The sequence below is a fragment of the Mobula birostris genome, chromosome 8, assembly GCF_030028105.1.
Source record: "Mobula birostris isolate sMobBir1 chromosome 8, sMobBir1.hap1, whole genome shotgun sequence".
NCBI classification, from domain to species: domain Eukaryota; kingdom Metazoa; phylum Chordata; class Chondrichthyes; order Myliobatiformes; family Myliobatidae; genus Mobula; species Mobula birostris.
The window spans coordinates 146689509-146707673 of NC_092377.1; the positions used below are offsets into that span (position 1 = coordinate 146689509).

The window sequence follows — 18165 nt, forward strand, 5'->3', positions numbered from 1 at the left end:
CACAGCCTTTTCCTCAGGATAAGGCAGCCTAAAATCTACAAAGTATTTGCTTAAAGTGAGGGAGGAAGAATTTTAAAAGAACTTGAGGGGCAACTTTTTCACACAAAGGATGATGTGTATATGGAACAAACTACCAGAGGAAGGGGTACAAGTGGGTACAATTACACTTAAAAGTTATTTAGACAGGTACATGAATAAGCAAGGTTTAGAGAGTTATGGATCAAACATGGGGAAGTGGGCTAGATGAGGTAAACAACTTGATTGACACAGATGAGGTGGACCAAAGACCTATTTCTGAGCTGTCTAACTGGTGCATCCAGCACTACACTATCCTGATAGAGCAATTTGCTCTACTTTGCCGTTTAAATAACGTGAAACAAAATATGCAAACCTTCTCCTGATTGAAGGCGTCCATTCTGCGCATCGCAGTGTCCAGAGCAGTCACCGTCTCCATGAAAGTTTGATCTTGATCACACAAAGGATTGGCTAACAGATCTGATGAAATTTTCACTGCGGATTTTGACATTGCTGCCAAGGAGAATGTTACAGTACTTAATTGAAAAAGTATTAATTAGGTAAAGTAAGTGCATCATATTTATCACCCAGACCCATGCAATGTCTTTTCCTTGAAACACCAAAATAAACATACTAACATTGATATTCCTCTATCTGCTATTAATAATGCTTTAATGTTCTCTAATATAGCGCAAACTATTCATCCATCCTTCTTTATGTTAAAGAGATTATCCACTCCCAAGATTTATACAAATTTTGAGCTATTAATATGTCTTTATGAAGGAGAGTAAGGTAGCGCCTTTGTGTGTGGTTTTTATTTCATCAGTTTAAAGGATTGTGATTTACACGCCAACATGACATATATTTTGAAATGGCAGCATCAGCCTAAGCTGAGTATGAAGTTTCACTGCCTTGCAACACTTGTGTTATTCTAAAATGGGCATGTGCCAACATCCCCCATGCTAGGATTAATATAAGACAAGAAAAAAATAACTGAAATGAAACATTTGGAGAGACAAGAAATGACAAGTCAGGTTATTATGTAGTTAAGTTGGGAGGGAATGCAAGAGTGAAAAGGAGAATCTCAATACTCAAATCTCAAATGACTGAATTAGAAATGGTTTAGGTCATCTCATATTTCTGTGATCAGTAGGATGGAGGAAAATGAAGTATACTTAAAAGTCATTCTTTTGCTGCATTTAAAATCTCTGTTTTTTTGTTTTGTCTTTTTTACAGTTCACTCAGCGAAGTGTAGCTGCTCTCCATTTCTCAGAATCATTGCCAGGTATGATACTATTCGGACCTGGTCTGCTACTCCCAGCACTAAAAACCTGGTCAAAACCTAACAAATAGTGTCATATACCTTCACAGCTTGATCATGGTGCTACTAAGTTGAAGAGTTGTTACAGTTTTAAATGTAGCGCAATGGATCTCATTTTTGCTTTTGAATTAAAAGTGTGTATTCATGTTCGAGATCAACACCAGAGGTGAGTACTGGAGATTCAAATTATGTTAGATACAGTGTTTGAGTGGACACCTTTCAAATTATACATTAAACTACAGACCCAGTCCATCATCTCAACTGGATAAAGACAATAGACAATAGGTGCAGGAGTAGGCCATGAAGCCCTTTGAGCCAGCACTGCCATTCACTGTGATCATGGCTGATCAACCGCAAACAGTATCCTTTACCTGCCTTCTCCCCATATCCCTTGACTCCGCTATCTTTAAGAGCTCTACCTAACTCTTCCTTGAAAGAATCAGAGAATTGGCCTCCACTGCCTTCTGAGGCAGAGCATTCCACAGAACCACAACCCTCTGTGTGAAAAAGTTTTTCCTCAACTCTGTTCTAAATGGTCTACCCCTTATTCTTAAACTGTGGCCTCTGGTTCTGGACTCCCCCAACATCGGGAACATGTTTCCTGCCTCTAGCATGTCCATTCCCTTAATAATCTTATATGTTTCAATCAGATCCCCTGTCATCCTTCTAAATTCCAGTGTACACAAGATCTCATGGCCAATATTTACCATCCAACTATAATCTCTTGTAGTTACCTGATCATCATCTCATTACTGTTTTTGGAAATGTGGTGTGTGTAAATGTTGCCTTATGTTTCCTTCTATACAAATGGTACAAACGGTTTCGGAAGCAAGCACTTCAATGGCTACATAGCTATTGGGATTTCCTGAGGTCAAGGAAGGCAAATTTAAAAAGCCTGTCTTTTTATTTACTAGATTCAATGGATACAAAATGGAAGGTTAGGGAACAAAATATAAATTTAGGCAGTACAATCCAAAATGTTTCAAGTTGGCTTTTGCTAAAATGATGCTTTCCTCTAAAGGCCGCTAATATAATTCCACATTAGGCTGAAGACAAGAAATACATTAAAGCTGTTTTATTTCCAGCATTCAGCATTTTAACAAAAAAAATCTCAACATCCAGCTTGAGTTGCAGAATGTCAATTATCATTTTAGTGTGAGTCATGCAACATTCACTTTTTCTTTGTCAGTGACCATTTAGCTACATTACATAACATACATCTAAATCTCTCATGTTATTTTTAAAAGTATAATGGGTGCAAGAGCTTGTGCAAGCAAAAGCACATCTTGAGGTTCTAATGTACTGCAATTGTTGTTCAGTTCTAATATGTAATCATATACTCAATGTACAGTGGCATTGTATTCAAGGCACTATATTCACAGTGTAAGATGACTAACTCTTCCAACCAGGATCACTCTGCTAGGCTACTAATTTAATTTACTCTTTTCGTTTCGTTGCCATATTAAGTTTTAATTAGTTTCTAGTAAACATATACCAGCTTGCTTGCCAGTGATGAAGGACGCACATTATGAAAATTTTCATCAGATTGTAGGAGTACATTTCACGAGAAATCTTTCCCTTTCAGTAACAAACAAGAGTTCTTGCAGTGACTCGTGAGTGATACATCAAGTTATCAGTAATGAAGGTCACTGGTAGTAAGCATAATGCCAGCTCAGCCATATATTCGTCAGACTTGGTGATTCCGGAGTTGAACACAAGATCCAGACTGACTCTCCAAAACAGTACTGTAGCCATACTGAGCAACCTGAGGAGGTCTCTTTCTCTCCAGGCCTGATGAAGGATCTCGGCCTGAAACTTCCACTGTTTGCTCTTTTCTGTAGATGCTGCCTCACCTGATTTCCTCCTGCGTTTTCAGTCTGTTGCTATCTGAGGAGGCACAGGCCTCTGCATGATGCAAAAGATCCTGAGCATTATCTTGAAAAAAAGTGCAAGGCCATTTTACTTCACTATCCTTACTAACGTTTGTCCCTGGAACAATACATGAAGTCACTAAATTGTTTATTTCATTGCTGTAAATGCAAGCTGATTATGCTGAAATGTGACGCATCATTACCCACAAGAATGACTGCAGTTTAAAATCGGCTGTAAAGAATTTGGCAGTGATGCAATTCAAATGTCACTTCTTTCTTCCAAATTCAAGGTGAATAAAAATGAGTTTCAATACCATGAGTTGTACTGAATGACTGAAGCGTGCCCATGTTGCAACGAATAGCAGAAGTGAATAGTTTATTTGCATCAGCTAGTACTCACTGGAATTAAGAAGAATGAGGGGAGGATCTCATTAAACCTATTGAATATTGAAAGAAAGAGAAATCTGCACATGTTGGAAATCCAAGCAACACACGCAGACTCCTGGAGGAACTCAACAGGCCCGGCAGCATCTACAGAAAAGGCCAGGCACGTCTTGTGTTCAGCCTCGGCTGTATCCTTTTCCAGAGATGCTGCCATGGATGTGGAGAGGATGTTTCCTACAGAGGGGGAGTCTAGGACCCTGAGACACAGCCTCAGAATAGAACGATGTCCCTTTAGAACAGAGATGAGGAGGAATTTCTTCAGAAAGAGAGTGGTGAATCCAAGGAATTCATTGCCACAGATGGCTGAAGAGGCCAAATAATTGGTTGTATTTAAAGCAGAGGTTGATAGCTTCATGATTAGTAAGGGTGTTAAGGGTTAATATAGAACATAGAAACCTACAACACATCACAGACTCTTTGGTCCACAATGTTGTGCTGACCATTTAACCTACTCAAGAAACAGCCTAGAATTTCCCTACTGCATAGCCCTTTCTTTTTCTAAACTGCATGTACCTATCTAGGGTCTCTTAAAAGACCTTATTGTATCTGCTTCCACCACCAACACCGGCAGTGCATTCCACGCAGCCACAACTCTGTGTGAAAAACTCACCCCTGACATCCCCTCTGTACCTTAAAGCACCTTAAAACTAGGCCCCCTCATGTTAGGCATTTCAGCCCTGGGAAAAAGCCTCTAGCTATTCACACAATCAATGCCTCTCATCATCTTATACACCTCTATCAGGTCACCTCTCATCCTCCATTGCTCCAAGGAGAAAAGGCCAAGTTCACTCAACCTATTCCCATAAGGCATGCTCTCCAATCCAGGCAACATCCTTGTAAATCTCCTCTGCACTCTCTTTATAATATCCACATCCTTCCTGTAGTGAGGTGACCAGAAATAAACACAGTACTCCAGGTGGGGTCTGACCAAGGTTTTATTTAGCTGTAACATTACCTCACGGCTTTTGAACTCAATCCCATGATTGATGAATGCCAACACACCATACATGGGTTACAGGGAGAAAGCAGTAGAATGGGGTTAAGAAAGATAATAAATCAGCCATGATGGAATGGTGGAGAAGACTGCATAGACTGGATGGCCTTATTCTTCTTCTATGTCTTATGGTTATGTGTTACCTGGAGCTGTATTATTTCTCAGAGAATGTGAAATTGGGTGTAGCTTCAAACTACCAAGTATGTCAGATATGGCTATAAGCGGCACTTATAGCTTAGGAGACTGTATTGGCTCCCTTCCTGTTTACCCTATATACATCAGAGTTTAGATACAACACTGAGTCATGTCATCAGCAATAGCTGGGTATATAAAGAGAGGACAGGAGGATGACTACAGGGCCCTAGTGGAGGACTTTGTCAAATGGTGTAAGCTAAATCATCTGCAGCTCAACATGAGTAAGACAAAGGAGATGGTAATGAACCTGAGGAAAACTAAGCCTGCACTGCTTCCTGTTACTATTGACAGTGAGAATGTGGATGTGGTGAGAACCTACAAGTACCTGGATGACAGACGTGAGTAGAGCATCAACACAGAGGCCGCGTACGAAGGGCCAGGGTTACCTCTGTTTCCTGAGAAGACTGAGGTCCTTTGGCGTATGCAGGCCTCTCCTTCACATGTTCTACCAGTCAGTTGCCGCCAGTACAATCTTCTATGCAGTGCTGTGCTGGGGCAATGGCATCTACACGGGCGATGCCAACAGGCTCAATAAACTGATTAGAAAGGCTGGCTCTGTTATAGGCGTCAAACTGGACACACTGGAGCCTGTGGTAGAACAAAGGACCCTACAGAAAGTCCTGCCAAATCTGGACAATGTTTCTCACCCTCTGTATGCAACCTTGGCTGAACAGAGGAGCACTTTAAGTAATAGACTAAGACAAATGCACTGCTCCAAAATGCACTGTATGAGGTCATTTTTATCCTCAGCCAGTAGGCTCTATAACGAGTCAACCTAAGACCTATAACCTTCTGTTAGACTGTTTGAGGTAACTTATTTTTTATTCTTTCTAATTCTCTTCTAATATTTATATCTGTGAACTTGTAATGCTACTGTGACACTGTAATTTCCTTTGAGATCAATAAAGTGTCTATCTATATGTATACTCTCTTCAGTCCTGTTACCTACCTACGCATAAAATATCATGCCTATATACACTGTGCATACCAAAAATGCATTCCATTATCATGTTAATGCTCTATTCCCAGGAATGGAATTCACATCCTCGAGCACAGAAATTACATTCTAAGACCACATAGCCACAAATCACTTCTCCCTCTGCCTTCAAACCCAGAATCTATCCCTATTACCCTTGTATACAAAAGCTACAATGTAGCCATTGAGATAAACATGTTTGTGAATGTCACAAGAAGGCTGCCTTGCCTCCTTGTCTCCAGGTAGTTCACAGGTGTGCCCACACCTCCGAATTCTGCCTCGTACAGCACTCAGACTTACCCACATCTGCCTCGGTACTCTTCTTCATATCTTTGTGAAGCTTCTTAATTTGGTCTTCTAGCCTAAATGTAGAACCACCGTGAATCTCAGAAGCTGATTAACATTTCACAGCAGAAACAAAAAACAAACTTCTGTTGCCGCAAGTTTCTATTTGAGCTAAATATTTCATTGCAATCTGTATAAAATGGACACTTTGCTAAACTCTGTCATGCCCACCGTTACAGAAACTTGACAGAAACTTCCTGAAGTAAGCCACATAGAAAGGAGAATGCACTGTGCAAGCTGCTCTTCAAGGTACGTGCTGATTTAGTCCGCCTCTGTTGAACAATCTTTCCATCCACCAGCTGCACATTTTGCATCATAACATCCTCTGCAGCTGAGACTGCCACGTCAAGGCATAAGAGATGAGGCCCCATGGCAGGAATAGTATTTGGCATGAACTACCTTGACACAGAGCAGCCTGAAATGGATCTAAAAAGAGCCCTTCTTATCAGTTTCCAGAATGGGCAAGGTGCCTGCACAGCCTGCCAGCAACTGAGGTAACCTGGCCTGGTGCTATGGCACAATTATGACACACATTCTTAGACGAGCTCTCATCAACTTAGTGTTGGGTACCTTGAGCAACAGACCATCACCAAGGTTGCTGAGTAAAAAAAAAATCCAAACACTAAATCAATAACATAATGTAAACAACCAAATATTGTGCTAGAGCAGCACAAAAATTAAAAACTGTATCGTATCAACGTGTGCTCAGTTTTAACTGTTATACTTACTGCTGGAGCTTGCCATATTCTCGTTCAAAATCTCTTTCTACCTGCAAAGTTAAATCAAGGAAAAAAATTGTAAATTGGGAGAGAATAGAATAGAAGGAAATTGGAACCCACCCCATCACCACTACTTTATCATTTCTTGTCAGTCACCTTTTGTACAGACACTTCTGTGCCTAGCGTAACTTTACATACACAAAATTAGTCTATGTATTTAAGCCATCTTATGTATTTATATTTATTACACTTTGTTTTATTATTGTGTCCCTTACCTTATTGTGTTTTTTATGCTGCATCGGATCCAGAATAACAATTATTTTGTTTTCTAGTACTTGTGTATTGCAAATGACATTAAATAGTCTTAAATCTTGAGATGTAAAAGATTCAATGAAAGAACATAGATTGTAAACATAGAAACCTACAGCACATTACAGGCCCTTCAGCCCACGAAGTTGTGCGACCATGTAACCTACTCTAGAAACTGCCTAGAGCTTCCCTACTGCATAGTACTGTATTTTTCTAAGCTCCATGTACCTATCTAAGAGCCTCTTAAAAGACCTTATTGTATCCACCTCTACCACCGTTGCTGGCAGTGCATTCCATGCACCCACCACTCTGTGTGAAAAACTTACCTCTGACATCCCCCTTATATCTACTTCCAAGCACCTTAAAACTAGGCCCCCTCATTGGGAAAAAGCCTCTGGCTATCCACACGATCAATGCCTCTCATCATCTTATACATCTCTATCAGGTCATCTCTCATCCCCCATTGCTCCAAGGAGAAAAGGCCAAGTTCACTCAACCTATTCTCATAAGGTAGTGGTCACCAATCTTTTTAAGCCCAAGATCCCCTACCTCGACCTTAGTGAAAGGCAAGATCTACCTACTAAATCGTTTAGAGAAAAAATAGCTCAGATTGTACTGCCAATTTGAGGCCTTTTATTTGGGCTAATTGTATTTGAATTACACAAAATACTTCTGTCAAACTTTCAAATTAATTCAAACAAGAAAACACTGTAACTAGCATATCTTTCTTTAAGAATATTACAACACTTCACACCTTTAACTCTAAGTTTCATTATTTAATTTTATTTCAACACAAAAAATAAATGAATAAAAATTGACTGTTGCACTCAGTGTGATGACTGGGGCTGAATACATTGCTAGTTCCCTGAAATTTGGCTCATAACTACAGACAGCCAGTCTGAGGCAGTCTGTGAGGTATCTGTCAGTAAAACAGCTCCTGTGCTTAGATTAAATAATTTTTCATCAGTGAAAATGCAATTTCACATATATAAGTTGACCCAAAGTAGGCACTGACTTTTAGTGCTATAAAACCAACGTGCACATTGTGCATTGCTGGAGCCCCATCAGCGGTAATTGCCACCAGATTATGAATGGGGTTGTCATTTTCACAGACATATTTTTTAAACTCATTGTAAATATCCTCACCTCTTGTTCTCTCCCTTAATTGCAAAAGAGTGAGGAAGTCCTCATTTGTTGTAAAATCCTGGAAAGCCATTCTGACAAATACAACAAGCTGAGCTGTTTGCATTACATCAGGGATTCATCGAATTGTAGTGAAAAATATCCGCATCCTCTGACAGTGACTCTACCCTCCTTGCCACTGTTGCAGGGCCAAGTGGTATATTATGTATTGCGGTTGTGATGTCGTTTTTGTTTCTAAAGTCATTAAAAACAGTCTCTGCGGTAATGGCCATTGCTTCCTTGAATAAATCGCCATCTGTAAAAGGCTTCTTGTGTTTAGCCAAAAGGTGACTTACATGAAATGATGCTTCAACAGCAGCCTTATTTTGAGCAGCATGTTTTGTGAAAAACGATTGCTGGGCCTTCAACCCTGATTTCAGCTCCTCAACTTTCCTGGCATGAATTGCGCTCTTTGGGGGGTAGATGTCTTTAAATTTCTGGTGGTTGGTGTTGAGGTGCCGCTCCAGATTCCCTCTTTTAGTCAGTGCTTGTGTTTGGTGGCACAACATACATACACACTTGTCTTTCACCAAGCTATATAGAAATTCCTCTTCCCATTCTGGATGGAATTTGTACGTTTTCGCCTTCTTTCGTGGCGCCTCCGCCATGCTATCAGGATATCACAAGCGAGTGCCGTATATTGATGTTTGCGACAGTCTGTACTTTTATCCAGTGGTCCCCAACCTCCAGGCCGCGAAGAATGCAGCGGTACAGCGGTGGCCGGAACGCACCCAGCACATCTTTAAAAAAAAGCCGAAATAAACAAGCTAATTAATTAGGTGCCACCCGACTCGTAAATGTTGGCCCAGATCAGAGGCGGCGTAGTCGGCAACCACCTCTGTTCTGGGCCAACATTTACGAGTCGAGTGGCACCTAATTAATTAGCTTGCTTATTTCTGCTTTTTTCTTAAAGATGTGCTGGGTGCGTTCCGACCACCGCTCTACCGCTGCATTCTTCGTGGCCCGGTGGTTGGGGACCACTACGTATCTAATTTAATTGGTCACTTTGATGCAGCACAAGCTACGCTGAAAACGCAGTTCATGGCGGGGGTGCTACACACATGCGCACTGGGCAGAAAGAACGGAACTAAAACCCCGCAACCCGGAACAATCTCTTTTTACAAACAGCTTTGTAGCAAAAGTATTGATAGATAGATATACTTTATTAATCCCAAGGGAAATTTGGTTTCGTTACAGCCGCACCAACCAAGAATAGGGCGTAAATATAGCAATACAAAAAACCCCAACAATCAAACACCAAAATGCACACTATGCCAGATGGAAAATAGGTCCAGGACCAGTCTAATGGCTCAGGGTGTCTGACCCTCCACGGGAGGAGCTGCACGTTCGATGGCCACAGGCAGGAACGACCTCTCGTGCCGCCAAGTGTTGTATCACGGTGGAATGTGGCCGAAGTCCAACAGTAAAAAGTTCAATATCCAGTCTGCAAACACGTTCCTCGATCGTAATATACCCCAGATTGCACCATCCGTTGTTAGCTAGAACAGTAAGCACCGAACTCCTTTATGCTTACCGCTCTCAGTGCACTTCCGGTCAGCCGGAATGGTATTACCCACTGAACTCCTCTTCTCCAAAAGTCTCTGTTGTCTCGACCCAGTCCTCTTTCCTCGGCTTTGTGATCCCCCTCTGTGTGTTTTCCTCCGGATTTCAGCAGGGGTGTCCACCTCTCTGTTCGCTAAGCCGGCCGGTCTTTGCTGGTCCGTGAAATACACAATGTGACCTTGCTTCTGTCCCGCGTGTCGGGATGTAACCATTTCCAGCACTAAAGAAAACCCAAATAAAACTCTTTCTACCAGCATGTTAGAGAGGGTGCAGCTTCGACGTGTTACCGTGAGAAAAAAAATACAAAAAATAATGGAAATTAAAAAGTAAGAAGAAAGTAAGAATAGATCGGAACGGCTATACCAGGCTGCATGCCCGACCGGCGCATGCGCACAATTCTATATTACCATTATCCTCATTAGTATTACTTATTTTTATAATGCTCACATTGAACAGCTTTGAACGTCCTACGGACATGAACTCCAAGATCTCGCTGATCCTCCACACTGCCAAGTGTCTTACCATTAATATTATATTCTGCCTTCAAATTTGACATTCCAAAATGGACAACTTCACACTTATCTGGATTGAACTCCATCTGCCACTTCTCAGCTCAGTTTTGCATCCTATCAATGTCTCGCTGTAACCTCTGACAACCCTCCAGACTATCCACAACATCTCCAACCTTTGTGTCATCAGAAAACTGACTAACCCACCCTTCTACTTCCTCATCCAGGTCATTTATAAAAATCAAGAAGGAGTCCCAGATCCCTGCGGAACACCGTCCTCCATGCGGAATACAAACCATCTACAACCACCCTTTGCCTTCTCTGGGCAAGCCAATTCTGCATCCACAAAGCAAGGCCTCCTTGGATCCCATGCCTCATTATTTTCTGAATGAGCCTTGCATGGGAAAGCTTATCAAATGCCTTACTGAAATCCATGTACACTACATCAGCTGCGCTACCTTCATCAATATGTTTTGTTACATCCTCAAAGAATTCAATCAGGCTTGTAAGGCACAATCTGCCCTTGACGAAGCCATGCTGATTATCCCTAATCAGATGATGTCTCTCCAAATGCTCATTAATCCTGCATCTCAGGACCTTCTCCAACAACTTCCTCACCACTGAAGTAAGACTCGCTGGTCATTTCCTGGGTTATCTCTACTCCCTTTCTTGAACAAGGGAACAACATTTGCAACCTTCCAATACTGTGGTACTTCCCCCACCCCTACTGATGATGCAAAGATCATTGCCAGAGGACCAACAATCTAAGATCATCGCCATAAGCTCAGCAATGGAATGAACTGCAACAAAATTTCTACAAAATCTACATTGCAAATCTGGAAGGGGAAGCATTTGTAAATCGAAATTATAAAAAATAATTAACAAGCTGATTAATTCACCACGGGACTGTTGCTCTGAGATTAAGCGAGTAGGATATTTGGCCCAAGTCTATAGCAGCTCCTTCTAACAGCAATCCAGTTAGTTCCACTCCAACACTCTTTATTCTTTTTCTTCGAGTACTTATCAAATTCCCTTTTGAAGGCTTCTGCTGAATGCATCTCCACCAGCTTAACAGACAGCATATTCCTAATTCTTACTATTTCATACCTAGATCAAAAAACCTAACCTTGAATTGTTGCATTCCACTGCCGAGCATCCAAATTCAAAATTCCACCATTAACTGACAATCACTCATCTGCTCTGTCAGAATACAACGCACACCACTTTGAGGTTACAGTTTATGTCGAAAGGAAGAATGTCTGGATCATATCTATCCTGTTAGAATGTACCTTCAATCAGTATTTTTTCACCATACATCCTTTCTACCAACTGAGACAGAAACACATTTGTGAGAATCATAAAGTGATCTCTCTATCTCTACTGTTCCTCCCAAGTGATGTGACCTTTCACCACTGCTTTCGATAGCTTTGACCGTAACTAAGGATTGCCTGCCACCATGGATGACAAGGTCCTTAACATTGTCTTTCTTGACTTCCTAGATTTGATATTCTCCACTTACCTGTCTCCTCTACTTTGGGGAGACTAAACCAAGCACAGTGAGCACTGCATAGGGTATATGAAGCATTATGATTTTGAGATCGACACAAGAGATTGCTGTAAGGTTTCAGGTTGACATAAAAGGTCTCACCAAGCTACTTTGAAAATTTAAGGAGATGTTTACCCCAGAATTGTAACTAATAATGTAACATCTTTTAAAACAGACAACCTCATTATCAGATTTGTTGTTTATGGGACCTATTGTGTACAAACTGCTATCACAGATCCTCCAACACTGACAATTCAAAAGGACTTGATCCACAGTCAAAGGCATTAGAATAACTTAAGATGTTTTAATGTAATTCATAAATCCTTGTCAGAACTGTAACACCATGGTGCCATATGTTTATCGTTTCAATTAACTGCTCCATGTATACTCCTAACCTCTTTATCCTACTTTGTACAGATATAGATCAATAGTGTTCTTAGATTATCCTTTGATTAAGTACAAACGCAAGCTATCTTCTAACCAGAACAGAGTTCAATAATTTCATATTATGACCATGCCATCACTTTTTTGTACAGCTGCTACATGTAAAAAGATCTATGGTGGGTCAGTGGGTAGAAAGGGTGAGGGAGGGAAGCACCGGAGACACAAGTCAACTCACCACCCTATCCCCATTCTCAAATAATCAGTGAATGTGCTAGTTGCACATAAAATATATTTGTTTCATTTCACAACCAGAAAAATTCAAAGGGAATTAACGTACACATCTCTAGCCGGTAATAATTCTACCATTGGTAATGTTTCTCTCTTCATGGATGTTGTCTGACCAGTTGAGAATTTCTCAGCAGGTCAGACAACATCTGTGAAGAGAGAAACATTTATTGCTTTCCCTTCAAATTTTCATCAGCCAGTTTTCTGCTTTGTTAGTAGGAGATATGAATGGCAGAGAGGAGATACGTCTCCACCAAAGAAGGTGTAAGGTGTTCCTTCCCTCCGTTAGCCCTGCAGGTCACCTTTGGACAAGGTGTGATAACCGCTTGCCCCCCCCCCACCCCCCGCAACACCAATCAGGGTCATGTGAAGCCATGGGAGCAGATGATGGGTGGATGGTCGTATGAGCAGTTGGTACATATCTCAAGTCCTGGTTCTGTGACCACTGACACCAGGCAGACAATCTCTGAAGAGTATTGACAATGGCTACGGTTAGACACGAACGAATGAGCAGGAGATAAGTGAATGAAAAACAGAATAAATAATTTAAGCAAAAAAAATGCACAAAGTAAAAATTTCTGGCTAACTTGAACTCGAAACAAAGAATAGTACAACACAGTATTGACCCTTCAGCCAGGAAGTTGTCGTAACCTTTTAACGTACTCCAAGATCAATCTGACCCTTCCCTTCCACATATCTCCCCATTTTTCTTTTACCTAAGAACCTCTAACGTATCTAATGAATCCCTAATGTATCTACCTCTATCACCACCCTGGCAGTGCATGCACTTACCATTCCTCTGTACAATACCTACTTCTGACATCCCCCTGTACTTTCTTCCAATCACCTTAAAGGCATGTCCTCTCGTATTAGTCATTGCCACCCTGGGAGAAAGACGTTGGCTGTCCGCTCTATTTGTGCCTCATCATCTGAGACAAATCTTTTGAGTTTCCTCTCATCTCCTTCACTCCAAATAGAAAAGCCCAAGCTCACTCAACCCTTCCTCATTAGACATGTTCTCCAATCCAGGCAGCATCCTGGCAAATCTCCTATGCACCCTCCCAAAAGCTTCAATATCATTCCCATAATGAGGCAACCAGAACAGAACAAAATACTCCAAGTATGATCTAACCAGAGTTTTATAGAGCTGCAACGTTATGCCACAGCTCTCGAACTCAATCCCCCTACTTACGAAGGCCAATGCACCATAGATCTTCATAACCACCCTATCAACTTGCCTGGCAACTTTGAAAGATCTATGAACTGGGATCCCTCTGTTCTTCCATGCTAAGAATCTTCCCGTTAACTTTGAACTCTGTCATCAAATTGGACCTTCCAAAGTGAATCACTTCACACTTTACTGGACTGAACTCTCAGAGCAGATCTTCATCCTGTCAAGTGTCCCATTTTCACACAGGACAACCTTCAGCACTATCTACAGCACACCAGCATTCGTGTCTTCAAAAGTTAAAAAGACTACATCAAAGAAATTGCAGTTTGGAGTATAAGCACAGAAATACACAAGATGCTTTTGATATTATCTTAACAAAAACAAGATATCACTTTGTTAAACCACAGAGGAAGCTCACAGAGCCACCTTAAGGTCTGATGCACAGTGGTACAAAAAGAAGTCTCTGCCTCACAGCAGAAGAGACCCATGTTTTGTCCTGACCTCAGGTGCTATCTGCATGGAGTTGCAAGTTCCTCCTATCACCACTTGGGTTTCTGCTGAGTATTCTGGTTTCCTCATGTGTCCCAAAGACCCAAAGGGTTGTTAGGTTAAATAACCAGTGTAAATTGTGTCTGGGAGGAGCTGGTGAGAATGAGGGTAAATAAAATGAGATTAGTGTAAAGGAGTACTTAATGGTCTTCTTAGATTCTGTGAGCTGAAGGGCCCGTTTTAGTTCGTGGAGTCCAGTTAACTGGGATACATCTGGACCAGTACATTTTGGCTCAGTTAAGCGGCTGTTCCAATTAATCAAAGTTTCAAGGAAATAGTTAAAAAGTATTAAAAAAAGTCAAACTAGCATTAGCTGAGTAACAAATGTATTTAAACAAAATACAGAATAAGTTAGAACACTACCAATACTACAGTACTATAATACTATTAGTTCCCAATAGTTATTGATGGAGGCAGCATCCTACGCATGCTGTCATATTCTTTTGACTGACTGTAAATGAATAAAATCAGCACAGACGCCTAGTGCAGATAATGGACCGCCTTTATACAATGCTATTGATGACTACATCCTCAAAATCTTCAATTTTATTGTAATATTCAAGATGACTGTTGATACCTTGAAATCCTTGGTAATTCATAACTTGCTGAATTACTGAAATCATTTCATTTTCACTCCTGGTCATTTTTTCATTTCCAAGCCTGAATGCTTGAAACAACAGTGAGCAAAACAGCCCTGAATTATCTTACTGCTTATTTCTCACTACTATCAGTGACAAAAATCACTGCTTTTTGAACAAAAACACACACAACTGGAATTACTTAAAAACTGTTCATGCTAAGCATAGTGTAGTGTCTAATGGCCACATAAGTGCACACAACTGAGACTGTTAGAAACTACTCAGCAACAGTATCCTGTTCCAATTACACAGCATTGTGTCCCAAATAAATGAAGGGAATACAGGCTACTTTCTTGATTAAATTTTGTTCTTTAACAGTTGTCCCAAATAAGAGCTGCTTGATTAACTGATGGCCCAATTAATCAGAATCCACTGTGTATATCTTTATAATTTCCTTTAGATTATGAAGACACGCAGTCCTCTTTTATTGTCATTTAGTAATGCATGCATTAAGAAATGATACAATATTTCCTCCGGTGTGATAACACAAAACACAGGACAGACCAAGACTGAAAAAACTAACAAAACCACAAAATTATAACATATAGTTACAACAGTGCAACAATACCATAACTTGATGAAGAAGTCCATGAGCACAGTAAAAAGTTCAAAGTCTCTCAAATGTCCCACATCTCACGCAGACGGGAGAAGGAAGAAAAACTCTCCCTAATTGATCACTGAATAGCTACAAGACCAGCTCCCACTGATGATGCAGACAGGATTGAAGAGTTTCTGAACCAGGGAACTGTAGCCTCCCCCACAGGTTACCCTCAGTGGCAAGATTAGGACCCAGAGAGACACGGAATAACATTACGCCAGAGGAGGATATTCAATGCATTTAACTTATGGTGTCATTTTCCCAATGCAATCCAATTTGCTCAATTTCTCCACTCCTTCCCCATATCCTTCATTTTCTTTCCTCCTGCAGTTATTTATTTGTTTCGCTTATGAAAGCTATGAGTGAATCTGTTTTTACCAATTGAGAAGGCAAGGTATTCCAAATCCTAGGCACGTGATATGACTTAAAAACGTTTGTCCATCTTTCTGCCACTGGAAATAATGATTTCAGAAGATAAATTGACAACTTAGTCAGCCAAGCCTGAACCTCAACCAATCTAAATCCAGGAATCTTTTTTTGCCTCATTACCTTTGGTTAAGAAAAATATATCTTAAATTTGAAATAAACCATGGATTGGATATTTGCTTATTATGGAAGACAAGTTCAAATTTTTACCAGCCTCCATATGTAGCAAATTTTCCTAACTTCACTCCTAAAAACATGCCTCCAAAATTTTGACAACTCTCTTGATCTACTATTAACATTGCACAGACTTTATACTAAAATCATACATTTGTCTTCTAATTTCTAAGGAATACTGGTAATTGCTCATAATGTAATCCTTAGATATCACTTCACACTACAGTTCCTCTACAAATAAAGTATTATTCCAAAGCTTTAGTCCTCAGAGCTACTCCAGTATTCCAGTTATGTAGCATCCAGATCAACAGAAAAGGGGTCTTTCATGTCAAAGTGAAAACAAATCTCTACAATGTGATCTAAGTTAATTACAAATATAAAACACAAAATAATTGATTGCGTAAGTATTCAGCCCTTTAATATGACACACCAAATCATCACTGGCGCAGCCAATTGATTTTAGAAGTCACATAATTAGTTAAATGGAGATCACTGTATGTAGTCACGGCATTTCAATGATTATAGTAAAAATACACCTGTGTCTGGAAGGTTCAACTGCTAATGAGTCAGTAATCCTGGCAAGAACTACAACATGAAGACAAAAGAACACTCCAAGTAACTCTGTGAAAATGTTATTAAAAAGCACAAGTCAGGAGATGGATACAAGAAAATGTTCAGGTTGCTGAATATACCTTGAAGTACAGTTAAGTCAATCATCAAGAAATGGAAAGAATATGGCACAGCTGCAAATCTGCCTAGAGCAGGATGTCCTCAAAAATTGAGTGCTCATGCAAGAGGGAGACTAGTGAGGGAGGCTACCAAGAGACCTATGACAACTCTGGAGGAACTACAAGCTTCAGTGGCTGAGATGGGAGAGACTGCGCATACAACAACTGTTGTCCAGCTGCTTCACCCGTCATGGCCTTATGGGAGAGTGGCAAAGAGAAAGCCCAAATCTCAGCTACTTTGCCAGAAGGCATGTGGGAAACTCTGAAGTCAGCTGGGCAAAGGTTCTATGGTCTGATGAAACTAAAATTGAGTTTTTGGCCATCAGACTAAACACTATGTTTGGCATAATCCAAACACCACACATCATCAAAAACACACCATCCCTACCGTGAAGCATGGTGGTAGCTGCATCATGCTGTGGGGATGCTTCACTGCAACAGGCCCTGGAAGGCTTGTGAAGGTAAACGAATGCAGCAGAGTACAGGGAAATCCTGGAGGAAAACCTGATGCCGTCTGCAAGAGGACTGTGACTTGGAGAAGATGTGTTTTCCAGCAAGTCAATAACCCCAAGCATAAAGCCAAAGCTACAGAGGGATGGCTTAAAAATACCAAGATATATGTCCTGGAGTGGCCAAGTTGAGAACTGAGTGGGTGATCCAATTGAGAATTTGCGGCTGCACTTGAAAAGGGTTGTTCACTCATGATACCCATGCAATCTGACTGAGCTTGAGCAGTTTTGTCAAGAAGAATGGGGGGAAATTGCAGTGTCCAGATGTGCAAAACTGATAGAGACCTATACACACAAACTCAAGACTGCAATTGCTGCCAAAGGAGCATCTAATAAATATTGACTTGAAGGGGGTGAATACTTATGCTATCAATTATTTTGTGTTTTATATTTGTAATTAATTTAGATCACTTTGTAGAGATCTGTTTTCACTTCGACACGAGTCTTTTTCTGAGCTCAGTATCAAAAAAGCCAAATTAATCCATTGTGATTCAATGTTGTATAACAATAAACCATGAAAACTTCCAAAGGGGAGGGTGATGAATATTTTTTATAGGCACAGTAAAATCGTAGTAATTTTCATAGTAAATGTGAATTTAATTATGCATGCCATTTTTATGAAATGCCTCTATGGTAATTTTAAATTGTAGTATAACTCCATATCACAGAGATGACAAGAATTTTTTTCTTTTAGCCAGTGGGTGGTGAATCTGT

At 40.5% G+C, this 18165-nt stretch overlaps 1 protein-coding gene across 1 annotated transcript in view; it reads right to left on the minus strand.

Moving 5' to 3' along the window:
- bin3 (bridging integrator 3) overlaps positions 1–18165 on the minus strand; it is a 197972-nt gene that overhangs the window by 107854 nt on the left and 71953 nt on the right. The window contains exons 3-5 of the mRNA XM_072266502.1: positions 6890–6930; positions 6117–6178; positions 392–528 (exon numbers count right to left, since the gene is read on the minus strand). Coding sequence (XP_072122603.1) covers positions 392–528; positions 6117–6178; positions 6890–6930 — 240 coding nt within the window. The remainder of the gene's footprint in view (positions 1–391; positions 529–6116; positions 6179–6889; positions 6931–18165) is intronic.